The 26973-nt window shown below is 43.7% G+C and overlaps 1 protein-coding gene across 1 annotated transcript; it reads left to right on the top strand.

The window, feature by feature from the left end:
* The first annotated feature begins 13528 nt into the window (after positions 1-13528).
* LOC129815318 (piggyBac transposable element-derived protein 4-like) lies at positions 13529-17244 on the top strand. Its single transcript, XM_055869022.1, has 2 exons — positions 13529-15669; positions 16212-17244. The coding sequence occupies exons 1-2, from the start codon at positions 14712-14714 to the stop codon at positions 17237-17239; spliced, it is 1986 nt and encodes a 661-aa protein (XP_055724997.1). The 5' UTR covers positions 13529-14711; the 3' UTR covers positions 17240-17244.
* The last annotated feature ends 9729 nt before the right edge of the window (positions 17245-26973 follow it).

Here is a 26973-nt window from a genome sequence, read left to right on the forward strand (position 1 = left end):
TCTGGGTCCTGCCTATAAATGGGCATGATACCTATTAGTATACATGCACGTCATACACCTTCCCCTGGATGTCAAGATGCAGTGAGAGAAGAAATGGAGTGTTTATCTTTGTCTGAGATGGAATACGTCCTCTTGGAATGACGTGTCACTCATTTCCTGTTTTCAGGAAGGCGCGACGTTGGACCTGGATTTGCCTTCTGAATAGCTTTCGTTATAGGCGACAATTATCTCCGGCTTTGATTTTATTTGATACATGTGACAATATCATCGTAAAGTATGTTTTTTCAATATAGTTTTATTAGATTTTTGAAATTTATTCGGGACGTTAGGCGTGTTGCGTTGTGTGCCTTTGTTCAGAAAGGAGAGCTTCGCGCCACTTGTCTAGTGCGCTTGCTAATTCAAGAGGGAAAATGGACGTTCTAAATCCAAACAACGATTGTTCTTGACAAAGGACACCTTGTACAACATTCTGATGGAAGATCAGCAAAAGTAGGACCCATTTTATGATGTTATTTCATATATCTGTCGAACTGTGTACTATTAGTTTTGCGCCCAGGTTTTGGGCACTCGGTCGACATAACGTAAGCCTTATGTGGTAATGAAGTTATTTTTAGAATTCTAAGACGGCGATTGCATTAAGAACTAGTGTATCTATCATTTCCTATACAACATGTATTTTTTAGTTATGTTTATGAATAGCTATTTGGTCAGAATATGTGTGTCAGAAAAAGTGTCAGAAAAAAATCCGGACGTTGTGGGAAAAAGTAGCTACGATAGCAACATGTATAACCACTGATTTCAGCTCTAAATATGCACATTTTCGAACAAAACATAAGTGTATGTTTAAGCTTTTAAATGATGTATGACACTTCTATTTTCATGAATGTTTAATATTACGATTTTAGCGTCCCACTGACCCCAAAGAGGTTTAACCTCTACAGAGTACCTAACCCGGATCCGGGAGCACCCCCCACACCCCCCACACTGATTAGCATCGCTAGCATAGCGTCACAATTAAATAGTAGCATCTAAATATCATTAAATCACAAGTCCAAGACACCCAATGAAAGACACAGATCTTGTGAATAAAACCACCATTTCAGATTTTTTAAATGTTTTACAGGGAAGACACAATATGTAAATCTATTAGCTAAACACGTTAGCAAAATGACACCATTTTCTTACTCCAACAGTTTCTTACTCCATCAGGTGCTATCACCAATTCGGCTAAACTAAGATATTGATAGCCACTAACCAACAAACAAATTCATAAGATGACAGTCTGATAACATATTTATGGTATAGCATAGTTTTTTTTTTTTAAATGTGCATTTTTCAGGTATAAATCACAGTTCTACATTGCAGCTGCAATCTGATATAGTGCTGATGCAGCTAGAACAATTACAGAGACCAACGTTATATAACTAATTACTTGTCTTAAAACACTTCAGAAAAAATACACAGCGTACAGACATTGAAAGCCCAACATCTGGTGAATCCAAACAATATTTCAGATTTTTTAAATGTTTTATAGCGAAATTAGCATAACTAGCTAATTAGCATAACCAGGCCAGCCAAAACCAGCTGGACGCGCCCGACCAGTTCACATGCACGACAGATATATGAAATAACATCGTAAATTGGGTCTTACTATTGCTGATCTTTCATCAGAATGTTGATCAAGGTGTCCTTAGTCCTGATGAGTCGTTCAATCCATTCACAATGGCAACTTCCCCTCTTCATTTAGCCTGGGTACTGGTCGACTGGCACGGTCCATGTCCAAAGTTAAAAAACTCAAAGAACGGAACACGGCAAAACTCCCGAAAAAATTCTAATAATCTGATTAAACTATATTGAAAAAACATACATTACGGTGATATGGTCACATGTATCAAACAAACTTCGACACGGAGATAGTTTTCATCCGTAACGTCAGCATAACAAAAGACAATGCCACCTCTGAAAACGCGCATTTCAGAAACCGGAAGTTGTCGGTCACGCTAAAGAAATAGGTCTTATTTCACGTCAGTACAAGATAAACAAAAAATTTCTCCTCTGACGTCTTCCAGACACCCAGAGGAAGAAGAAGGAAGTGTCATTCGGGTCATAGGTCGCGTGACCATATATAGGCAGAGCTTTGAAGCGAGCATACACATCTTGCAATCTTTTTCTGGCTCAGGGAAAGTGCTGTGAAATGACCTGTGTTTGACTCAGAGACTCAATTGGAACGGTTTTAGAAACCATAGCTTGTTTTCTATCCAATGCTATATGGTTATATGCATATAGTAACAGCAATAATTGAATAAGAGGCAGTTTAGTCTGTAGAGGCAATTATGCTAATGCGAAACAGCACCCCCTGTATTCTCAAGAAGTTAACTTCCTTGCTCAAAGGCAGAATAGCAGATTTTTCCATTTTGCCAGCTCGGGGATTCAAACCAGTGACCTTTCAGTTATTGACCCAATGCTCTTAACCGCTAGGCTACCTGCCACCCTCCAGTGAAGCATGACTACAATACAATGCAAAGTATTATACAAACTAATACAATACTGAAGTATGCTTGTTGCAAGACAGAAAAACATGCTGGTGACACTTCATGGTTGCCATTCATGCCATTCAAAAATAAGACTTTTTATATGTTGTTTGTTGAAAATATTCCCTCAAATTCTGCAGCGAAATCATAGCCTTCAGTACCAGTAATGCATGACTCATTAATGTTTGTACCAAGTGGCTTCCGGGGAGCTAAGCATTTCACTTGTTTGCCAGTTACACTACAGGGAGCTCAAAAAGTTGCTTTGCCGAGATAGGCGGATATCTCTCAAATGTTCTCTTTCCCGTCCGTCTCATCCATTTTCCCTGGGTCACTCTTTACTCTACTAAGAGCTAAGGTAACAGTGGAATTACTTATGTAATTACACTCATAACCTACTTAAGCACATTCAATGATGTGAACTTTTGGGGGGTCATTTTAGGGATAGCATATAATAATGGTAATACTAGCAAAAACCTAATATGAGAAGACCAGGCCTTTCCACTTTTGTTCTTTATTGCTCCGAAATTAATCCTCAAGTAAAAACAGAAACATTTTTTTTACCCTTTAGTGTGCGTACATAACTGTATTAACACATGGGATATAACTTTTCAACAGAAAATGTTTTTAAAAAATCACTGAAGGACGTCTTTATTTAATGCTTTAATGTCCCAAATTGCTCCCTATTATGGAGGGGATAGGTTGACATTTGGGACGCAGCCATTTTCTCCCGGTTGCGGTGGCTCAGGTCAGCTCATTATTGGGCAGGAAAACAAAGGATACACATACACAAAGCCACCAGATCTTATAAAGATATATTACTCCTCTGCCATATAGTCTCTAATTCCACATTTAATAAAGCAATATCAACATCTGTCATTCTGCCCCTGAACCTATTGTTCTCAGCCCGTCATTGTAAATAAGAATTTGTTCTTAACTGACTTGCCTAGTTAAATAAAGGAAAAAAAATTAAAAAAGATTGTTGAGAACAGAATTAAAAAAATTATTGGATTATTAATTTGTGTGTATATATACAGTGGGGAGAACAAGTATTTGATACACTGCCGATTTTGCAGGTTTTCCTACTTACAAAGCATGTAGAGGTCTGTAATTTTTTATCATAGGTACACTTCAACTGTGAGAGACGGAATCTAAAACAAAAATCCAGAAAATCACATTTTATGATTTTTAAGTAATTAATTTGCATTTTATTGCATGACATAAGTATTTGATTACCTACCAACCAGTAAGAATTCCAGCTCTCACAGACCTGTTAGTTTTTCTTTAAGAAAACTACTACTTCATCACCCTCCCGGATCCGGGATCCTCCTCATCAAAAAAGCTGACTAGCATAGCCTAGCCTAACGGGACAGGGATATCATATAATATAATTTTCATGAAATCACTAAACCAATACAGCAAATGAAAGATACACATCTTGTGAATCCAGCCATCATTTCCGATTTTTTAAATGTTTTACAGCGAAAACACAATATGTATTTCTATTAGCTAACCACAATAGCCAAACACACAACCGCATATTTTCACCATGTTTCCACTGCATAGGTAACTTTCACAAAACCAACAAAATAGAGATAAAATTAATCACTAACATTGCTGTTATAGTTTTACATTGCAGCCACCATCAGAAATAGCACCAAAGCAGCCAGAATAATTACAGAGAGCAACGTGAAATAAATAAATACTCATCATAAAACATTTATGAAAAATACATGGTGTACAGCAAATTAAAAATAAATGAATCCAGCCAATATTTGCAATTTTTTAAGTGTTTTACAATGAAAACACAATATAGAATTATATTAGCTTACCACAATAGCCAAACACACAAAGGCATTTATTCACCGCAAAGGTAGCTTTCGCAAAAACCAGCAATAGATATAAAATTAATCACTAACCTTTGGACAACTTCATCAGATGACAGTCTTATAGCATCATGTTATACAATACATTTATGTTTTGTTAGAAAATGTGCATATTTAGAGCTGCAAATCGTGGTTATACATTGTGAATACAAAGCAACAATTCCCCAGAATGTCCGGAGATATTTTGGACACTCACCTAATCTGACCAAAGAACTCATCATAAACTTTACATAAAAATTCTTGTTGTATGGCAAATGAAAGATACACTGGTTCTTAAACCTGTTGAGGATAGAGGGCGCTATTTACACTTTGGGGGAAAATAGTGCCCAATTTAAACATCCTCGTACTCTATTCTTGCTTGTACAATATGCATATTATTATTACTATTGGATAGAAAACACTCTCTAGTTTCTAAAACCGTTTGAAGTATATCTGTGAGTAAAACAGAACTAATTTTGCAGCAAACTTCCTGACAGGAAGTGGAAAATCTGAAATCAATGCTCTGTTCTAGGGCCTGCCTATAAATGTGCTTGATATGTATTAGTATACATGCACTTCATACGCCTTCCACTAGATGTCAACAGGCAGTGAGAGAAGAAATTGAGTGTATAACATGAGGTCGAATAAAAGCTCTTGGCATGACGAGACCCCAATTTTTATGTTTTCTGGAACGCGCGAGAAGTGACCTGGTATTGCCTTCTGTAAAGCTGTCGTTATAGACGACTAATATCTCCGGCTTTGATTTTATTTGATACATGTGACAATATCATCGTAAAGTACGTTTTTTCAATATAGTTTTATTAGATTATTGAAATTTTTTCGGGACGTTAGGCGTGTTGCTTTGTCTGCGTATGTTCAGGAAGGAGAGCTTCGCGCTACTTTGCTAGCTTTCCGTGCTAATTGACTGGAGAAGAGGACATTCTAAATCCAAACAACGATTGTTCTGGACCAAAGGACCCCTTGTACAACATTCTGATGGAAGATCATCAAAGGTAGGACCCATTTTATGATGCTATTTCATATATCTGTCGAACATGTGAACTAGTAGTTTGCGCCCAGATTTTGGGCACGCTCTCGCCATAACGTAAACTGCATGTCGTAATGAAGTTATTTTTAGAATTCTAACACAGCGATTGCATTAAGAACTAGTATATCTATCATTTCCTATACAACATGTATCTTTTAGTAATGTTTATGAATAGTTATTTGGTCAGAATATGTGAGTGTCAGAAAAATATCCGGACGTTGTGGGAAAAAGATGCTACGTTAGCACAATGTATAACCACTGATTTCAGCTCTAAATATGCACATTTTCGAACAAAACATAAGTGTATGTATAACCTGATGTTTTTGGACTGTCATCTGATGAAGCTTATCAAGGTTAGTCAAAAATTATATATCTTTTGCTGGTTTGTTACGATCGCTAACTTTTGCTGCTGGTAAATGGCTTGTGTTTCTGGCTATTGTGGTAAGCTAATATAACGCTATATTGTGTTTTCGCTGTAAAACACTTAAGAAATCGGAAATATTTGCTGGATTCACAAGATGCCTGTCTTTCATTTGCTGTACACCATGTATTTTTCAGAAATGTTTTATGATGAGTATTTAGGTATTTCAGGTTGGTGTCTGTAATTACTCTGGCTGCTTCGGTGCTATTTCTGATGGTAGCTGTGATGGTAGCTGCAATGTAAAACTGATTTATATATTTTTCGAACAAAACATAGATTTATTGTATAACATGTTATAAGACTGTCATCTGATGAAGTTGTTTATTGGTTAGTTTGGTTGGCTTTGTGCATGCTACCTGTGCTGTGAAAAATGTCTGTCCTTTTTTGTATTTGGTGGTGAGCTAACATAAATATATGTGGTGTTTTCGCTGTAAAACATTTTAAAAATCGGAGATGTTGACTGGATTCACAAGATGTGTATCTTTCATTTGCTGTATTGGACTTGTTAATGTGTGAAAGTTAAATATTTCTCAAAAATATTTTTTGAATTTCGCGCTCTGCCTTTTCAGTGGAATGTGGGAGGAACGCTTGGGCTACACAGGTTAACTTCTCTGCGCTACGGATCCCTTTTATGGGATCATTTTCCTAAACAACCGCTGAATTGCAGGGTGCAAAGTATTACTACAAATATTTATAATCATGCAATCACAAGTGGAATATACCAAAACACAGCTTAGCTTGTTGTTAATCCACCTATCGTGTCAGATTTTGAAAATATGCTTTACAGCGAAAGAAATCCAGGCTTTTGAGAGTGTGTCAAATTAACATGGTCACGAAAGTCAGAAAAGCAATAAAATTAATCGCTTACCTTTGATAATCTTCGGATGTTTGGACTCACGAGACTCCCAGTTACACAATAAATGTTATTTTTCTTCGATAAATATTACTTTTATAACAAAAAAAACGCCATTTGGGTTGCGCGTTATGTTCAGAAAACTACAGCCTCGTTCCGTTCGACGAAAATTCCAAATAGTATCCGTAATGGTTGTAGAAACGTGTCAAATGTTTTTTATAATCAATCCTCAGGTTGTTTTTAACAAACATAATCGATAATATTTCAACCGGACCGTAACCTATTCAATAAGAGAGAAAAAGAAAATGGAGAGCTACCCTCTCGCGCGCAGGAACTAATCAGAGGACACCTGACTAGTTTTGAAAAATCTCGCTAATTTTTCTAAATAAAAGCCTGAAACTATGTCTAAAGCCTGGTCACAGCCCGAGGAAGCCATCGGAAAAGGAATCTGGTTGATACCCCTTTAAATGGAAGAAAGACGGACACGGAAACACAGATTTAAAAATAAAAAAATAACTTCCGGGTTAAATTTTCTCAGGTTTTCGCCTGCAGAATCAGTTTTGTTATACTCACAGACAATATTTTGACAGTTTTGGAAACTTTGGAGTGTTTTCTATCCTAATCTTTAAATTATATGCATATTCCTACGATCTGGTCCTGAGAAATAGTCCGTTTACCTTGGGAACGTTATTTAAAAAAATAAAATAATAATCTGACCGCTAGCGTCAAGAACTACCCATCCGGGATCCGGGAGCATCCTTATCAAAAAAGCTGACTAGCATAGCCTAGCCTAACGTGACAGGGATATCATATAATATAATTTTCATGAAATCCCAAGTCCAATACAGCAAATGAAAGATAAACATCTTGTGAATCCAGCCATCATTTCCGATTTTTAAAATGTTTTACAGCGAAAACACAATATGTATTTCTATTAGCTAACCACAATAGCAAAAGACTCAACCGCATATTTTCACAATTTTTTTTACCGCATAGGTAGCTATCGCAAAACCGACCAAATAGAGATATAATTAGTCACTAACCAAGAAACAACTTCATCAGATGACAGTATTATAACATGTTATCTTCTACTTGGTCACAATCCCGGATCCGGGAGCACCCCCATCAGTAAAAAAGCTGACTAGCATAGCCTAGCATAGCGTCACAAGTAAATACTAGCATCTAAATATCATTAAATCACAAGTCCAAGACACCAGATGAAAGATACACATCTTGTGAATCCAGCCATCATTTCTGATTTTTAAAATGTTTTACAGGGAAGACACAATATGTAAATCTATTAGCTAACCACGATAGCAAAAGACACAACTTTTTTTTCCCACCATTTTTTTGCTGCATAGGTAGCTATCACAATTTCGACCAAATAAAGATATAAATAGCCACTAACCAAGAAACAACTTCATCAGATGACAGTCTGATAACATATTTATTGTATAGCATATGTTTTGTTAGAAAAATTTGCATATTTCAGGTATAAATTATAGTTTACAATTGCAGCCACCATCACAACTCTCACCAAAGCAACTAGAATAACCAACGTGAATTACCTAAATACTCATCATAAAACATTTATGAAAAATACACAGCGTACAGCAAATGAAAAACAAAGATCTTGTGAATCCAGCCAATATTTCAGATTTTTTAAGTGTTTTACAGCGAAAACACAATATAGCATTATATTAGCTTACTACAATAGCCAACCACACAACAGCATTGATTCAAGCCAACAATAGCGATAACGAATAAACCAGAAAAATATATTATTTTTTCACTAACCTTCTCAAACTTCTTCAGATGACAGTCCTATAACATCATATTACACAATACATATAGAGTTTGTTCGAAAATGTGCATATTTAGCGGCACAAATCGTGGTTATACAATGAGAATAGTAGCCAAGCTGCCAACAATATGTTGGGAGAAATCTTGGAGAGGCACCTAATCTAATCAGTAACTAATCATAAACTTGACTAAAAAATACAGGTTGGACAGCAAATGAAAGATACATTAGTTCTTAACTTCTTCTGGCTGCAAGCCCGACGTCGGTACACTTATGACAACAGCCAGCTCAAGTGCAGGGCGCGAAATTCAAAATATGTATTTTTTAAATATTTAACATTCACACATTAACAAGTCCAATAAGGCAAATGAAAGGTACACATCTTGTGAATCCAGCCAACATGTCCGATTTTTAAAATGTTTTACAGCGAAAACAGCACGTATATTTATGTTAGCTCACCACCAAATACATTTTTCACAGCACAGGTAGCATGCACAAAGCCAACCTAACTAACCAAGAACCAACCAAACTAACCAACAAACAACTTCATCAGATGACAGTCTTATAACATGTTATACAATAAATCTATGTTTTGTTCGAAAAATGTGCATATTTCAGGTATAAATCATAGTTTACATTGCAGCTACAATCAGAAATTGCACCGAAAGCAGCCATAATAATTACAGACACCAACGTCAAATACCTAATTACTCATCATAAAACATTTCTGAAAAATACATAGTGTACAGCAAATGAAAGACAGGCATCTTGTGATTCCAGCCAATATTTCCGATTTATTAAGTGTTTTACAGCGAAAACACAATATAGCGTTATATTAGCTTACCACAATAGCCAGAAAGACAAGCCATTTCCCAGCAGTAAAAGTTAGCGATCGTAACAAACCAGTAAAAGATATATAATTTTTGACTAACCTTGATATTCTTCATCAGATGACAGTCCTATAACATCAGGTTATACATACACTTATGTTTTGTTCGAAAATGTGCATATTTAGAGCTGAAATCAGTGGTTATACATGTTGCTATCGTAGCTACTTTTTCCACAACGTCTAAACAGCAACGATATTTTTCTGACACTTTTTCTGACACATATATTCTGACCAAATAGCTATTCATAAACATAACTAAAAAATACATGTTGTACCGGAAATGATAGATCCATTAGTTCTTAACTTCTTGTCAATATGGGGGCGCTGTTTCACCATGGGGGAAAATAGTGCCCAAATTAAACTGCCTCGTACTCAATTCTTGCTTGTACAATATGCATATTATTATTACTATTGGATAGAAAACACTCTATAGTTTCTAAAACCGTTTGAATTATTTCTCTGAGTGAAACAGAACTCATTCTGCAGAACATTTATTGTCAGGGAGTGAGATTTCAGAAATCGAGGTCCCTGTTCTGGGGTCAGTTTATAAGTCCCAATGTAAGCTATGAGGGTACATGCACTGCATACGCCTTCCTCTAGATGTCAGTAAGCGGTGAGAATTTGAATGGAGTGGATTGCGCAATCTGGGACCTTATATAAGACCGTGGAACAGGAAGTACCGTCCTTTTCAACGGTGCGCTTGGCGCATGAAGACATCACAATGGCGTCCTGCAAACGCTTTCGTTTTAGTAGTTCTATATCTCCGGTCATGTTTTTATTCGTTATAGGTGTTAAAGACATCATAAGGTAGTTAATTTAAACCGACTTATAGCAGTTTATTGCGATTTTCCTGGATTTCAATTTGACGTGCGTTCAGGAGTTGGACTCCTCTCCAGTGGGTGGCTAACGTTAGCAGCTAATTCGACAGGACAAGAGGACATCTTTCAGCCAAAAGACGATTGTTTTGAAGAAAGGACACCTTGCCCAAGATTCTGATGGAAGCTCGGCTAATAGTAAGCAGTCTTTATGCTGTTAATTCATTGTTCTGATGAAAAAAGTAAAATGCATGAGACGCCATTTCGTGCAGTGTAGCATTGTGTTATCGCAGCCTGTATTGCGCAGTAACGTTCATTTTAAAAATGTAATTCAGCGATTGCATTAAGAACTAATTTGTCTTTCCATTGCTGTCCAACCTGTATTTTTTTAGTCAAGTTTATGAATCGTTTTCGATAAGAATAGGTGGCTTTCCAAGATGGCGCCGAACAGATTACTTGAGATTTTGGCTACTTTTCTCATTGTATAAGCACGAATTGTGCCGCTAAATATGCACATTTTCGAACAAACTCTATATGCATTGTGTAATATGATGTTACAGGACTGTGATCTGAAGAATTCTGAGAAGGTTAGTGAAAATTTTTATATATTTTGGTGGTTTATACGTTATAGCTATTTTTGCCTTGAATCAATGCTGTTGTAATGTTTGCTATTGTGCTAAGCTAATATAACGCTATATTGTGTTTTCGCTGTAAAACACTTAGAAAATCTGAAATATTGTCTTGATTCACAAGATCTGTGTCTTTCATCTGCTGCACGCTGTGTATTTTTAAGAAATGTTTTAGGATGAGTAACTAGTTAATACACGATGGTCTCTGTAGTTATTCTAGTCATTTTAGTGAGCGTTGTGATGGGGGCTGCAATTGTAAACGATGATTTATACCTGAAATATGCACATTTTTCTAACAAAACCTATGCTATACAATAAATATGTTATCAGACTGTCATCTGATGAGGTTGTTCCTTGGTTAGTGGCTATTTATATCTTTATTTTGTCGAAATTGTGATAGCTACTGATGGAGTAAAAAATGGTGGAGTATGGAAGTGGTGTCTTTTGCTAACGTGGTTAGCTAATAGATTTACATATTTTGTCTTCCCTGTAAAACATTTTAAAAATCAGAAATGATGGCTTTATTCACAAGATGTGTATCTTTCATTTGGTGTCTTGGACTTGTGATTTCATGAACATTTTATTATATGATATCCCTGTGGCTTTAGGCTAGGCTATGCTAGTCAGCTTTTGTGATGGGGGGGCTCCCGGATCTGGGTTTGGTAGACGTTAGAGGTTAATGAAATCGCAGTGTTAGAATTCTAAAAAATAACTTCATTACGACATCCAGCTTCGGTATAGCTAGAGTACCCCAAAGTTGGGCTTCGGCGACTAGTTCACATGTACGACAGATATATGAAATAGCATCATAAAACGTTTCTTACTTTTTCTGATCTTCCATCAGAATGTTGGACAAGGGGTCCTTTGTCGGGAACAATCCCGACAATCCCGAACAATTTGGATTTAGAACGTCCATTTTCCCTCTTGAATTAGCAAGCACACTCGCCAGGTGGTGCGAATCTCTCCATGTCAACAAACGGAAGAGAACGGAACACGGCAAAACTCCCGAAAAAATGTCAATAATCTGATGAAACTATATTGAAAAAACATACTTTACGATGATATGGTCACATGTATCAAATAAAATCAAAGCCGGAGATATTAGTCGCCTATAACGGCAGCTAAACAGAAGGCAAATCCAAGTCCCTCTTCGCGCTCTTCAGAAAACAAGAAATGGGTGACACGTCATACAAAGAGCTTGTATTCCACTTCAGACCAAGATAAACACTCAATTTCTTCTCTCACCGCTTCTTGACATCCAGGGGAAGGTCTATGAAGTGCACGTATACTAATACGTATCATGCCCATTTATAGGCAGGAAGTAGAACAGAGCCTCGATTTCAGACTTTCCACTTCCTGGTCAGGAAGTTTGTTCCAAATGAGTTCTGTTTAATTCAAACGGTTTTAGAAACTAGAGAGTGTTTTCTATCCAATAGTAATAATAATATGCATATTGTACGAGCAAGAATTGAGTACGAGGCCGTTTGAAATGGGCACCTTTTATCTGGCTACTCAATACTGCCCCTGCAGCCCAAACAGGTTAATGCAATCGCTGTGTTAGATTTTAAAAATTAACATTACTACGACATACAGCGTTCGTTAAAGCGAGACCGCACCAAAATTAATGGCGGAATTTGAGTTTTACATTTTTCAACAGAACAACGAATTAACATCATAAATAGTTCTTACTTTTTGATGAGCTCCCATCAGAATCTTGGGCAAGTTGTCCTTTGTCCAAAAGAATCGTTGCTCGGTTGTAGATTGTCGCCTTCAACTTTGGAATTAGCAGTAAACATTAGCCATGTGGCCCAGACGTGCCCAATTCACTAGAACGCAGCACAAATAAATACCCGAAAATCGCAAAATACTGATATAACTCGGTTTAAAATAACAACCTTATGATGTCTTTAACACCTATATCGAATAAAATCAGAGCTGGATATATCTAAGGGCTATAACGGGAGCTTTCTAGAACGCCATCCTGAGGTCTGTCTTGCGTCATGGCGAATGAAGGAAAGAGAGGACCCCACGTTGCCAGCCCATTTATAAGGCCTCAGATCTGCCTAGCAACTCCATTCCAAATCTCACTATTTGCTGACATCCAGGGGAAGGCGTATGCAGTGCATCTCAACCAATAGAAGACATGCAAATTAATAAACCGACCTCAGAACAGCCTGGGTGATTTCAGATTTCTCACTTCCTCATAGGAAAATTGCTCCAACTCGAGTTCTGTTTTACTCACAGATATAATTCAAACGGTTTTAGAACCTAGAGAATGTTTTCTATCCAATAGTAATAATAATATGCATATTGTACGAGCAAGAATTGAGTACGAGGCAGTTTAATTTGGGAACGAAATTTTTACAAAGTGCAAACAGCACCCCCTATTGAGAAACCTTTACTGCTCAGGCGTTCCGCCAGCGGAACTCCTCCCACATTCCACTGAAAAAGCAGAGCGCGAAATTCAAAATATGTTTTAGAAATATTTAACTTTCACACATTAACCCTCCCGTTGTCTCGGCGGGTCAGAGCGACCCCGGGCAGTTCCGAGTTGATTGCCCGTGTCTGTGTGTGGGTCGGAGTGACCCCGGCAGCGTTAGCAAGGTGTATGTTGTAACCCTCCTGCCCCTGTGTGGGCGGGGTCATAGTGACGTCAGAGGGGTCAGAGTGACCCCGGCGGCGTTAGCAAGGTGTAATGTTGTAACCCTCCTGCCCCTGCCCCTGTGTGGGCGGGGTCATAGTGACGTCAGAGGGGTCAGAGTGACCCTCGGCAGCGTCACCTGTCGCTTCCCCCGTGTCTGTGTGGGTCAGAGAGACCCCGGCAGGCCGGGGTCACAGTGACCCAACACCACCACCTGCTGGATACTAGTAAAAGGTCCTGCCCCAAAATTGACATTCTCAACATTCCGGGCAAGGGCCTGTGTCGAATACGGCGTGTCTGCCCCACAACGGGCCCTTGGGCCCCGTGTGAGTTTGGATATCGAATCTAAAAACGCCCCCCTACAAACTACTTTCCCTTGGTTGTGGAAATTGTGCCTTTCGGGTATGGCTGTTGTTAGACAACCTTCCCCTTGCCTCGGCGGGACAGAGTGACCACCGGCCAGCGTTACGAGTCGATTCCCAGTGTCTGTGTGGGTTAGAGAGACCCCGGCAGCGTGTAGCAAGGTGTATGTTGTAACCCTCCTACCCCTGTCTGGGCCGGGTCACATTGACCCGAGCCCTGTTGTAAGCCCTGCGTTATGAGTTGTTCCCCTCTGTTCCGGGGGCCTGGGGTCAGAGAGACCCCGGCGGCGTTAGCAAGGTGTATGTTGTAAACCCTCCCCTCCTACCCCTGTCTGAGCCGGGTCGGAGTGACCCGGGGCCTGTGTTAGGAGTTGTTCCCCTCTGTCTGGGCCGGGTCGGAGTGACCCCGGCAGGGACCAGTTGTCCCCACCAACTCTGTGCACGACCTCGGTGCTATCACGCGGGTAGGCCAGCCGAGCGTCCCGGATGGGACCGAAGGGGCCAAGGGGCCGAAGGGGCGAAGGGTCGAAGGGCCGAAGGGCCGAAGGAGCAGGCAGGGCCGACCACGCGCCTCGTCCATTCGCGTGCCTCGTCCCATTCACGTGGCCACCGTAAGCAGGGCGTAGAGAGGCTACTAATATTGTCAGGAAGAAGAAGAAGAAGAAGAAGAAGAAGAGGACGACGACGAGGACGACGACGAGGAGGAACACGACCCAGCCGAGCGTGAGCCCTCCGCCTACGACAGTAAGCAGGGCGTAGAGAGCCTACTAATATTGTCAGGAAGAAGAAGAAGAAGAAGAAGAAGAAGAAGAACAACAACAAGAACAACAACAACAACAACAACAACAAGAAGAACAAGATGAGGACGATGATGAGGACGACGACGACGAGGACGACGGCGACGAGGAATACGACCCCGTCGAGCGTGTTGCCTCCGCCTACGACGCCTCGCAGTCCCGGTTTCAGCGCGGCTCAGGTCCTGGAACAGATATCCTCCAGCGTCGACCAAGAAGACGAAGAAGACTACTGCGATTCCGAAGAGGAGGACGTTTCGGAAGATGAAGACGGTGAGGAATACAACCCCGAGCGCGACGCGGACGACTACGGAGACGACTCGGCCTCGCGGTCGTGCTCCTCTTCGGAGGAAGAGCCGGAGGAAGAGCCGGAGGAAGAGCCGGAGGGAGACGCGGCCGCTGCCCGAGAGGAGCGAGACAGAGAGCCAGACAGAGCCAGAGAGCCAGAGCGAGAAAGGGAGACGTTGCTGTCGAAAAACGGCAAAATCAAATGGTCCTCCGCGGCCTATCGCGGCCCGGACCGACCCCGCGCCATCCGCCCGCCCTGCCCCGCCGTGACGCCGGGCCCCACGGCCTACGCCGCGTCGCGAGCGCTCGACATCGAGTCCGCCTTCCGGCTGTTTGTCACACCGGCGATAGAAAGGATCATCGTGGACATGACCAATCTGCAGGGGGTGAGAAAATACGGCGACGGCTGGCGACCCATGGACTCCACCGACCTGCGCGCCTACGTAGGGCTGCTGATCCTAGCCGGCGTCTACAGGTCCCGAGGCGAGGCCGCGGCCAGCCTGTGGGACGCCGAGAGCGGCAGGACCGTGTTCCGCGCCACCATGCCGCTCAAGGCGTTTCACAAGTACTCGAGGCTGCTGCGATTCGACGACCGCCAGTCGAGACCCGCGAGACTCGCCACCGACAGACTGGCGGCCGTGAGAGAGGTGTGGGACCTGTGGGAGGAGCGGCTGCAGGCCCTCTACAACCCGGGGCCCGAAGTGACGGTGGACGAACAACTGGTCCCGTTCAGAGGTACCGTCTATGCATCTGTGTACGTACGCGTAGCGTAGAGAGCACGGGCAGTCTATGTATCTGTGTACGTACGCGTAGCGTAGAGAGCACGGCCAGTCTATGTATCTGTGTTTGTACGCGTGGCGTAGAGAGCACGGGCAGTCTATGTATCTGTGCATAGAGAGCGGTAGCAGTCAATGTATCTGCGTTTGTACGCGTGGCGTAGAGAGCACGGGCAGTCTATGTATCTGTGTTTGTACGCGTGGCGTAGAGAGCACGGGCAGTCTATGTATCTGTGCATAGAGAGCGGTAGCAGTCAATGTATCTGTGTATGTACGTGTAGCGTAGAGAGCACGGGCAGTAGTAGCACGGGCAGCGGTAGCAATCGGCAGTAGTAGCAATGGGCAGCAGTAGCAATGGGCAGTGGCACGGGCGGCGGCGTCGGCGGCTGCGTGTAACGTAAACGCAGTGCGCCCCGATGGTGAGCCGGTAACTCATGACGCTGCTAATCTCCTGCTAATCTCCTCTCCCTCTCCTCTCCCTCCCCTCTCCCTCGCCTCAAGGACGCTGCCCTTTCCGACAGTACATTCCCAGCAAGCCGGCCAAATACGGCATCAAGTCGTGGGTGGCCTGCGACGCCAAGTCCAGCTACGCTTGGAAGATGCAAGTGTACACCGGCAAGGCGGCCGGCGGATGCCCCGAGAAGAACCAGGGCGCGCGCGTCGTCCTCGATCTGACCGAGGGACTGCCGGCCGGTCACAACGTCACGTGTGACAATTTCTTCACCTCCTACGAACTCGGGCAGCGGCTCCTCGAGAGGAACCTCACCATGGTGGGCACGGTGCGAAAGAACAAGCCCGAGCTCCCTCCCGCGCTGCTCCAGTCCAAGGGCAGACAGGTCTCGTCCTCCAGGTTCGCCTTCACGCCCACCGCCACTCTAGTGTCCTACCTGGCAAAGAGAAATAAGAACGTGCTGCTTCTGAGCACGCGGCACGCGGAGGCCGACGTCAGCGATCGCCGAGACCGGAAGCCGGCCCTCATCCTAGACTACAACTGCAACAAGGGCGGCGTGGACAACCTAGACAAGGTGGTCGGGACCTACAGCTGCAGACGGATGACCGCCCGCTGGCCCCTGGTCATCTTCCACAACATCCTCGACGTGTCCTCCTACAACGCCTTTGTCATATGGCGAGAGATCAACCCCGACTGGATGCCCGGGAAGCGGAACAAGAGGAGGGTGTTCCTGGAGCAGCTCGGAAAGGCGCTCGTGAAGCCCTTGATCCAAAGAAGGCAGCGTCTCCCCCGCACCGAAGCCGCGTCCGCACTTGTCAAAGTCATACGGGGCGAGCGTGTATCCGCCGAGGCTCGTCCGCAGGCCCGCGAGCGAGCCGCCGGCCCGGCCGCCGCCGCCGCCCCGGCCGCCCCGCTGGGGGCGAGTAAGAGGAAGAGGTGTCAGGTCTGCCCACCCAAGAAGGACGCCAAGACACACACAGCGTGCTGCAGGTGTAAGAAATACATCTGCAAAGGCTGTTCACACCCATACTGTCACACTTGTGCCCACTGGGCCTTTAGCCAAGACGGGACAGAGTGACCCGGGGGGGGGGGGGGGGGGACACTGTGTGCTAGGCATAATAGAAGGACAACGGGAGGGTTATGTAACAACAACCATACCCAAAAGGCACAATATCCACAACCAAGGGAAGGTAGTGCAGGAGGGGGGGCGTTTTTAGAATCAATACCCAAACTCACACGGGGCCCAAGGGCAGTACGGGGGACAGCCTGTCACTTCGCACACAGGGCCCTTGGCCGTAATGTTGAATCTGTGAGTGTCCACCACAACCTCTCAGTTATCCAAAACTTTATGTTGTATCCTGTCTGTGGAATTTGGAGGCTGTGACAATAGATCCAGCTTTCAGTAGTGTAGCAAACCACGTATCAGTTATCCAACACTTGATGTTCTAGCCAACGCACTAATACAGGGAACTACTTATAAGTCAGTTTGGGTTGTTACAAGAGTTTACATTTATCAACACTGGGGAAGAGGTATCAGCTATAACAAGTAGGACTATTATGGGTAACCTGTTCATCTTCGTTGCAACAATCCACTTGTCTCTATGTATGCATCTGTACGAAAAGCACAGTGTAATCAGTGATGGACCTGTGCTTGAAGAAGACTACCTGGGTGTGGATGGGGGACTTGACCTTGACGGAGAATATCGTGGTATGGATGGGGGACCTGAGTTCTGAATCTGACACTGCTCCGAGAAAGTATGGGGGAGATGTAATTATCCTAACAGTTGAAATGTTATATTGTATTCATTTGGTACTATGGTGATGTGGACCTCTTTTATCAATAAAGTACAGTTGGTAACACTTGACAGTTGCTTGTCTGAGCATACTTTATTTTTTACTTGCATTCAACAGCATTATAAACTATAACAAGGCTACCCAAGCCCTCACAGTGAGCAAGCCTGGAAGCCTTATAGGCTCCTGTGGCTTCTGTCAAGCTCTGTGCGTTTGATGACGCTTTCCTTAGGCCCGCCCTATCATGACTCAGTCAGCAAGCATGGAAGCCTTATAGGCTCCTGTGGCTTCTGTTAAGCTCTGTGTGATTGATGACGCTTTCCTTAGGCCCGCCCTATTATGACTCAGTCAGCAAGCATGGAAGCCTTATAGGCTCCTGTGGCTTCTGTTAAGCTCTGTGTGATTGATGACGCTTTCCTTAGGCCCGCCCTATCATGACTCAGTCTGCAGAACTGTGGGTCTTTGACAATAGGGGCCAAAGCGATATATTAATGACCATACTGACGTCTCTCAGGAAGCAGAACAGAGTGTATAATGGCACATGGGAAATCAGAGTCTTTCTATACACTCAGATATTGTAATACAGCAAAGGAGAATGACAGTAGCGACGACTCGGACATTGACTTTGTTAGTGGCAGCACATGCAGAGAGCTGCAGTTCAACCCTGTTACAGTTGAAGATGCCCAGCTGCTGTGCACTAGGCTGAAGGTGCAGTGCAAGAAGAGGTCTCTCAGTCATACTGCGTCTGGTGTGTTAGGTGCTCCGTGTAAGAATGTGAAAATAAAAGGTGACGGAAATTGTTTCTTCAGAGCGGTCAGTGAAGCACTGTGTGGTACAGAGGAGTACCATGAGCCAATTCGAAATGCGGTGGTGCAGCAGCTACAGAGCAAACAACATATGTATAGGACCATCCTGAGAGTGTGTTACCGTTCAGTGTCAGAGTACATTACGGAGTCCAACATGAATTGTTTAGGTAGTTGGGCGACCGAAGTGGAGATTCAAGCAGCTGCAGACATGTTGGGGGTAAGCATATATACATACTATACCAACCGTTGGATTGAATACAGATCTAATGGTTTAGAGGTGTCTAAGCAGGGCATATATTTGGAGAATAGTCGGAACCATTACGAGACAGTCGTTTGTGTCAAGAGGCCTCAGACTCAGTCTTGTTACGGTTACTGCCAGGGTTATGAGATTGGGAACAGCCATATACCACAAGCAGTTAGGTCCTCAGGCTCCAAATCATCTGATTCCGAAAGCAGTTCGGGAGCGGACATGGCAGGTGACTACGAGGATTGGATGTGTGATGATTATCAGGACAATTGTCAAGAGGACTATACCCATAACCGAGATACTCCCGGTGCTGACATGGAGGATACCAGAGACCAAGAGGCTGAAACCAGTCCCCGTTCAACCGATAGTCTTGTGGACTACGACATTTACGATTCCGAGGAGTCAGACTACGAGGTCCACACCCAAGACGTCGACAGTGAACAGCTCTACAGTGAACAGGTTGACGACGAAGAGGTGGTCTACTGTGAAGAGGTCTATGGTGAAGAGGTTGACACCGGCGCTGTCGTGGAATGTGAAGAAGTCGATGATGACGAGGTGGTGGACTGTGACGACGTGTACGATGAAGAGGTTTACGACGACGAGGTGGTGGACTGTGAAGACGTGTACGATGAAGAGGTTGACGATGGCGAGGTGGTGGACAGCAACGAAGGCTACAGCGAAGAGGGTGGCGAGTTACAGGTTTACTGTGAAGATGGTCACGACTCGATTCCAGCTGTGGAAGATTCGAGAAAGCAACATTTGATGGAAAGCATGCTTAGTTGGTCTATACTGAACACATCATGGCATTCCTTCCTAGAATGGCTGGGGGAGCGCTGGTGGGGATCAGTCTCTAAAGAGCAGATTATCACATTCATGGATACATCTAACAGTCGCAAAGGGGACATTGTCGTCGCAGCACACTTCGGTGGCATGCAAGGAGGAGTGTGTTCGATTATGGTGAAGACACAGGATTCAGTCATGACCTTTACTGTTGTTATTAGTCGAGGCAGGTACATCTGTACCGATATGGTACAAGGTCTATTTTCAACTCCTATTGACATTATGAAAGTTCTGGTGCGTAAACTGGGAGAAGGACACTTGCTACGTAGACCCAGGTGGATGGCTCATAACCCCAAATACTTTGCTATGACACAAATTGTGGACGAGCTGCGTTATATTGTAAAGCTGATAAAAGGCTCATGGTGGGGAGCTGCATTCCTCAGTTTGGAAATGTCCCCACCACATGGTAAAGTGATAGAGCTTCTACGAATGAGGACAAACAAGCACACCAACCCAGCTGCCGCAATCCATTATATGAATGAGGACAGTTTGGGATACCTGTTTGATATTGTAACTGCCAAGGGAAAGAGATTCAAGGTGACGTTTGATAACTTGGGGTTTACGATTGGGACAGGTGTACACTTTCCATATATCACATCTATTCTTTCCCGCATCTGCTGCCTTGAAGATGCAACCTTTGTTGCCCGACCAAAGAACCACATCTTTGGGGATGAAGGCCTGCAACGTCACCCAGGTGTCACAGATGCCAGACACAATGTCTAGAGTAGGAAAGATATAGGTGGAGAGCATATGTAATCACTGTCATATCGCTTGGTAAATGTGCCATTACAAAGTGCTTGTGGTGTATTATTCAATGTCCATATCCTTCTGTGAATAAAGACAATAATATCCTGAGCAAGAATACCAGGTCACATTTATTTACAGAGTACATAACATTTACATACATCCATACCAAAAGTAGGACATAGTGGCAGCTCAAAAATGAATAAAATGGGTTCAGTGTAGTTAGATCTCAACACATTGCAACCTAGTCATCTCCATCATCATAATCTCCATCCGCATCAGCTCCATCCTCATCATCGGCCATATACTTGAGCGAAAGAGACATAACCACATTACCAACAAGTCATACACACAAGCAAAAGTGTCATCACAGTATACACTACCATATCTACCATTTCATCTTCTGCATTGTTCAACTGGGGAAGAGGAGGTAATGCTAGGTGAGGTTGAGGCCGGTTGACGACTTCTGGGGGCAACAGTGGAGGAGCTTGTTCCAAGACAAGGTTCCTAGGTCCCTCATCGTCAGACGATAGTATGTAATCACTCTCCTGAATGTGTATTAAAGACATGGGAAATGTATCACTTATACATGGTATACTTTACAACAGTGAATGAAAGGACATCAAACCGAGTACCTACAGAACGGGTCAGGATTATGGTAGATACCTGTGGAATAGAGACGAGTGTTAGAATCAGTACAAGTTAAATGCCTGTGATGAGTATGGTCTATGAAAGAGGTGTCTATAGAGTATGATATAACATGCGTCTCTCCTACCAGGCTCAGCTCGCTATTGTCAGTTTCTATACCACTCTCCTCTGACATGATTAGAGGTCGGAAATGCACAATTGCCTGAGGTAAGGAGATATAGGTCCATGATTAGCTGTTAAATGCGACAGTTGCAGTAGGTGTCACAGTTAAACACCTTTTCATGAGTGGGTTAAGTTACGGGTTAGGTGTGGTTGTACAGAGGTGAAAGCTGTTCGTAAGGCTGCATGTGATCATAATCATGATGAGCAACTAGCCACGTCTCTAGCAACAACAGTTAGAAAACATAAGGCCCTTTCCTGGGGTTGGTGAGAGTGTGCGGCTTTGGGGTATGGTTCCACTTTTCCTACTATTTACAATGGCTGAATCACAAGAACTATGATACCAATTACATACACATAGCAAAATAGGTAAGTGGTTGGAAGATGGCCTATATGGGGAGAAGACAATTCGACTCACTCCGTGTCGCTAAGCAAAGGAAATATGGCAACTGGCCTCTATTGAACAGATCCTGGCTTCCACTGGTAGAATGGCTGGGTGAGAGGTGGTGGGGCTCCGTCTCTAAAGAGCAGCTAGTGTCATCCCTAAATAGACCCGAAGTTACTGTAGGAGCTATTGCCATCACGGCCTACTTTGGTGACATGCAGGGAGGAGTGTGTTCCTGTATGGTGAAGAGCACTGACAATACTCTCATCCCATTTGATATACACGTCACCCAAGGCTATTACAAATGCACTGAGTTCCTAGACTGGGACAGAGGTGACCCTGTTCAGCTAATAACCGATGTGCTTAAAGCAGTCCCAAGCGGTTACTTGATGGCTAGACCAAGAGACATACCTGATGAACAGAACAATTGGTCTGGCAAATGTGTAGTGGAAGGGATGCGTGAAATGATACAGCTACTAGAGGGTGCATGGTGGGGACATTCGACGGGCAGTTCCCCAATGTCATCAAATCACATTGATGTTATACAGGACCTAAAAAGGATGGAAGATGAATACCCCAAGCCAGCTGCAGCGATCTGTTACATGGATGAAGAGGAATATGGATACCTCTTCGAAATTGTTACAGCAAAAGGACAACCATACAAGGTCACGTTTGATAAGTCTGGGTTTGTGCTTGATACAGATATACACTTTAACTCAATGACAAGTTTGCTGGACCATATGACAACGGTTGTAAAGGTTTCCTTTGTACCAAGACCCCTTTCTACAACACAGGACCTGTGCATGAGCAAGATGGATGTAACAGGAGGGAGAAGGAGGGGACCAGTGGAGACAAGTGGAGGCCTACCCAGTCTCAAACGTTCCATACAGACTAGCCCGTATGACCAGAGGTATAGGCCATGACCATTGTATTACTGTACATCTCAATTAATATTTGTGACAGTATATGTGTCAATGTAATATACATTACATATCATTGTTTTGACATGCAATCAATAAAGTGTATCACCAGTCATGTCAGAGCCTTGTTCTTTTTATTCACATACATTACAAAGAGCAGTACCGTTGCAACTACACATGTTTCACAAAGTCATTATAGCTGGGCTATCCACCCGGTACTGCTTCATCCAACCGTGTCTGTGCTATCCAAAAGGGCTCCATTCATGCCACAATGCCTTGGTTATTCATCCTTGGCCTGTTACTCAACCACTTGCGTGCATCCAACCTTGTCTCTAAATCCACACATTATCCATTCATCCAAGCTAAGGTGTTTAGCTACTCATCTACCACTCATCATACAGTGGCTGTTGTGTCCACACAGGCTTACTTTCTCCAGCCCTGTCTTGTGTATCTCCCCACCACCTGGGCAAGTCTCTACTTGTTTATCCAGCCCTTGGGCACTCGTCCAACTGTTTCTGTCCTGTCCACACAGGCTTACTTTCTCCAGCCCTGTCTTGTGTATCTTCCCACCACCTGGGCAAGTCTCTACTTGTTTATCCAGCCCTGGGCACTCATCCAACCTTATCTCTAAATCCACACATTATCCATTCATCCAAGCTAGGGTGTTTAGCTACTTGTCTACCACTCATCTTTAGGTGGCTGTTGTGTCCACACAGGCTTACTTTCTCCAGCCCTGTCTTGTGTATCTCCCCACCACCTGGGCAAGTCTCTACTTGTTTATCCAGACCTTGGGCACTCGTCCAACTGTTTCTGTGCTGTCCACACAGGCTTACTTTCTCCATCCCTGTCTGTTTATCTTCCCGTCACCTAGGCAACAGCTCTACTTGTTTATCCAGCCCTGGGCACTCATCCAACATTGTCTGTGATGTCCACACAGGCTCATCCAACCTTGTCTGTGCTGTCCACACATGCTCATCCAACCTTGTCTGTGCTGTCCACACAGGCTTACTTTCTCCATCCCTGTCTGTTTATCTTCCCGTCACCTGGGCACTCATCCAACCTTGTCTATGCTGTCCACACAGCCTCATCCAACCCTGTCTATGCTGTACACACAGGCTTACTTTCTCCAGCCCTGTCTGTTTATCTTCCCTTCACCTAGGCAACGGCTCTATTTGTTTATCCAGCTCTGGGCACTCGTCCAACTGTTTCTGTGCTGTCCACACAGGCTTACTTTCTCCATCCCTGTCTGTTTATCTTTCCATCACCTGGGCACTCATCCAACCTTGTCTGTGATGTCCACACAGGCTCATCCAACCTTGTCTGTGCTGTCCACACATGCTCATCCAACCTTGTCTGTGCTGTCCACACAAGCTTACTTTCTCCATCCCTGTCTGTTTATCTTCCCGTCACCTGGGCACTCATCCAACCTTGTCTATGCTGTCCACACAGCCTCATCCAACCCTGTCTATGCTGTACACACAGGCTTACTTTCTCCAGCCCTGTCTGTTTATCTTCCCTTCACCTAGGCAACGGCTCTATTTGTTTATCCAGCTCTGGGCACTCGTCCAACTGTTTCTGTGCTGTCCAACTCTCTGTGTTTACCCAACCGAGCATTACAGGGAGGCAGTTAAATAGCAAGGTCTGTTCTTAGGATCTGTTAACAGTTTGCCTCTCTCAGCACTGGGGAAGAAATATCAAGTGTGCATTCGAAATGACTGGGATGGAAGTGACCTATGGAAACTGGCCTCTATTGGACAGATCATGGCTTTCATTTGTAGAGTCACTGGGTGACCACTGGTGGGGTTCCGTATCTGAGGAACAAATGATATCTTTCCTCAATAGACCCGAGGTGAAGGTGGGAGCTTTTGCCATAGCGGACTACCGTGGAGCGGAGCCCGGAGGAGTGTGTTCATGTATGATGAAGACAGGGGATTGTGACATTATCTCATTCGCCATATATGTCACTGGAGGCCGTTACAAATGCACCGACTTCCTAGAGTGGGAATACAGTCAACCAGCAAAAATTATAGAAGAGATGATTGCAAATTACCCAGGAGGGTACCTGATGGCTAGACCTAGAGCCATACCTGGTGGTCAAAGCAAGGGGACTTGCATACGTGTAGTGGAAGAGATGCATACTATGATACAGTTACTAAAGAGTGCATGGTGGGGACTGTCTCTTGGGCAGTCGCCAAATGGTAGGTCCCCAGGGTCAAGTGAGCACACTGCCTTGTTAAACAGTCTAAAGAGTATGCAAAGTGAAAACTTCAACCCTGCTGCTGCAGTATGTTACATGGATGAACATCGCTCTGGATACCTCTTTGACATTGTAACAGGGAAAGGAAAGGTATACAAAATCATGTTCCATGGGTCTGGCTTTCGATGTGGGACCAATCTACACTTCTACACCATAGGAGAGTTGATTGACTACATGAGAGGGGCTAGGAATGTAACTTTTGTGCCACGACCTCCCCCCTAATGTGAGGGGAGACAATGACAAGGATGGAGTAGGATCGAAGGACACAAGAGGGTTCGATATTCTCAGCACAAGGCTATGGATATGAATAGTGAACTCTTTTCATAACATACTCTGTAAGATATTATACAATGTTACAGCTAGAGTGTACTTTTTCTTGAAATGAATAAACCAAATCAATGGTGTCTTTTGCCTTTATTCAATATATTTGTGAAACATTACTGTATAACATAGTCCTCCTGCACATATCACGCAATTGTTGTTAACCCATACATGTTGCCCCATAGTAAAAGTTATACCAATCCCTTAAAGACATATGGTTATTCAACATAAACTTCAACTGGGTTCTCCTGATCAACACCTCGGTGCTTAACTGTGTGACAGTAGAAAGACTGTCAATGTCTTCTTCCTCACATCCCTCTGCAAGCCTCAGCCCATGGATGAGTTTGGTGTATATGTCCCAGAGTGTTGTTCCATAGAGTATGGTGATTGAGAGATGCCCAGTGATTTCACCTATGTTTTCAGAGGGGCTCTGGATCAAGACTTTGATGTGAGGCCTATTTTCGTCTACAATGGCAATGTTGTCCGCGTATTCGCTCATGGTCTGGTACAGTGCGGAGACGTATTTCATCACAGCATATGGGATGACAATACCCCCACCATACATGTGTCTAGGAGGGAAAGATGTACAGTCGAGGTCTTGGAAGGCTCGCGGGGTTGCCATTGCCATCTCCTGAGTGACTCTGTGGAGAATTCCAAGGTCGTCGAGGGAGACAGATCGCCAAAGAGCTAGGACATTTCTGAGAGCATCATAGTCCTTGTCAGTGCCGAGTTGATGGGAAGGTACGCACACGTAGCTGTCTGCACACTGGGGGAAAGAAAAGGATGCTATTCCACTGGGTCCCCTGGTAATGCTGACAAAGCCTTTCGCCGAACACAGGCCGCATATGAATTGAAACTCCCCTCGGGGAGAAGCGACCAGAACGTCTAAAGCTCCTTTCGCTCTGTCCGAGGCCCAGAGACTGTTTGACATCATGAAGGCTAAGACATTGATGAGAGCCTGCCTGTTGTCGTCATCATAGACAGATAGGGTTCGATTGAAAGGCACTGTGTCCGTGCCAGCTATCTTGATACAGGAGCCACCGTTAATGTCAACGTTCCACTGGGATGAAAGTTTAGATGGATCATTAGTCAGGATCCTTGTCTTGTTGTCATTGAGGACAGTGAACTTGACTGGTATTTTGTCCAAGGTGCCTTGCTTGTATGCGGTAACTGTCATGTTGTCAATGACGAACAGAGTGCTGCAGTCTCCAAAGGGTATGAGCCCTTGCAAGTCAATCTTGAACATGGTAGGCTGATGTGCTTCACTGACCTTGTTCATTGTGTGGGTGAACACATACTCCTTCTGACTGAAAGACATCTTTACCCGTGCTTGGGATGCTAAAGGTATACTATCACCGGTCTGTACTCAATGCATGTATACGAAATGGTATATACAGTGCTTTTCGTCTCGATCACGAGAGCCACCGTCTTTCATTGACACACCGTCCTATCCTTCTCTTCTTGTCTTCACCGTAGACACGCTGGATAAGCCTGTGACCGGGAATATTGTTGGTGAACAGGTCCTTGTAGAAGTTTTTACAACCGGTGCAATGATACGTAACCACCCTGCAGTCAGAGGGAGGACGTCTCCTCTTTCCGAGCGTGGCCCGGACAGGGGTGATCCATTTTTTCTCCTTAAAGGTCTCGATCCAGGTTCTCATGACTTTTGCGTCGGCGCAACAGTACGGCATGAT

Source organism: Salvelinus fontinalis, chromosome 18, assembly GCF_029448725.1.
Source record: "Salvelinus fontinalis isolate EN_2023a chromosome 18, ASM2944872v1, whole genome shotgun sequence".
Classification (NCBI taxonomy): domain Eukaryota; kingdom Metazoa; phylum Chordata; class Actinopteri; order Salmoniformes; family Salmonidae; genus Salvelinus; species Salvelinus fontinalis.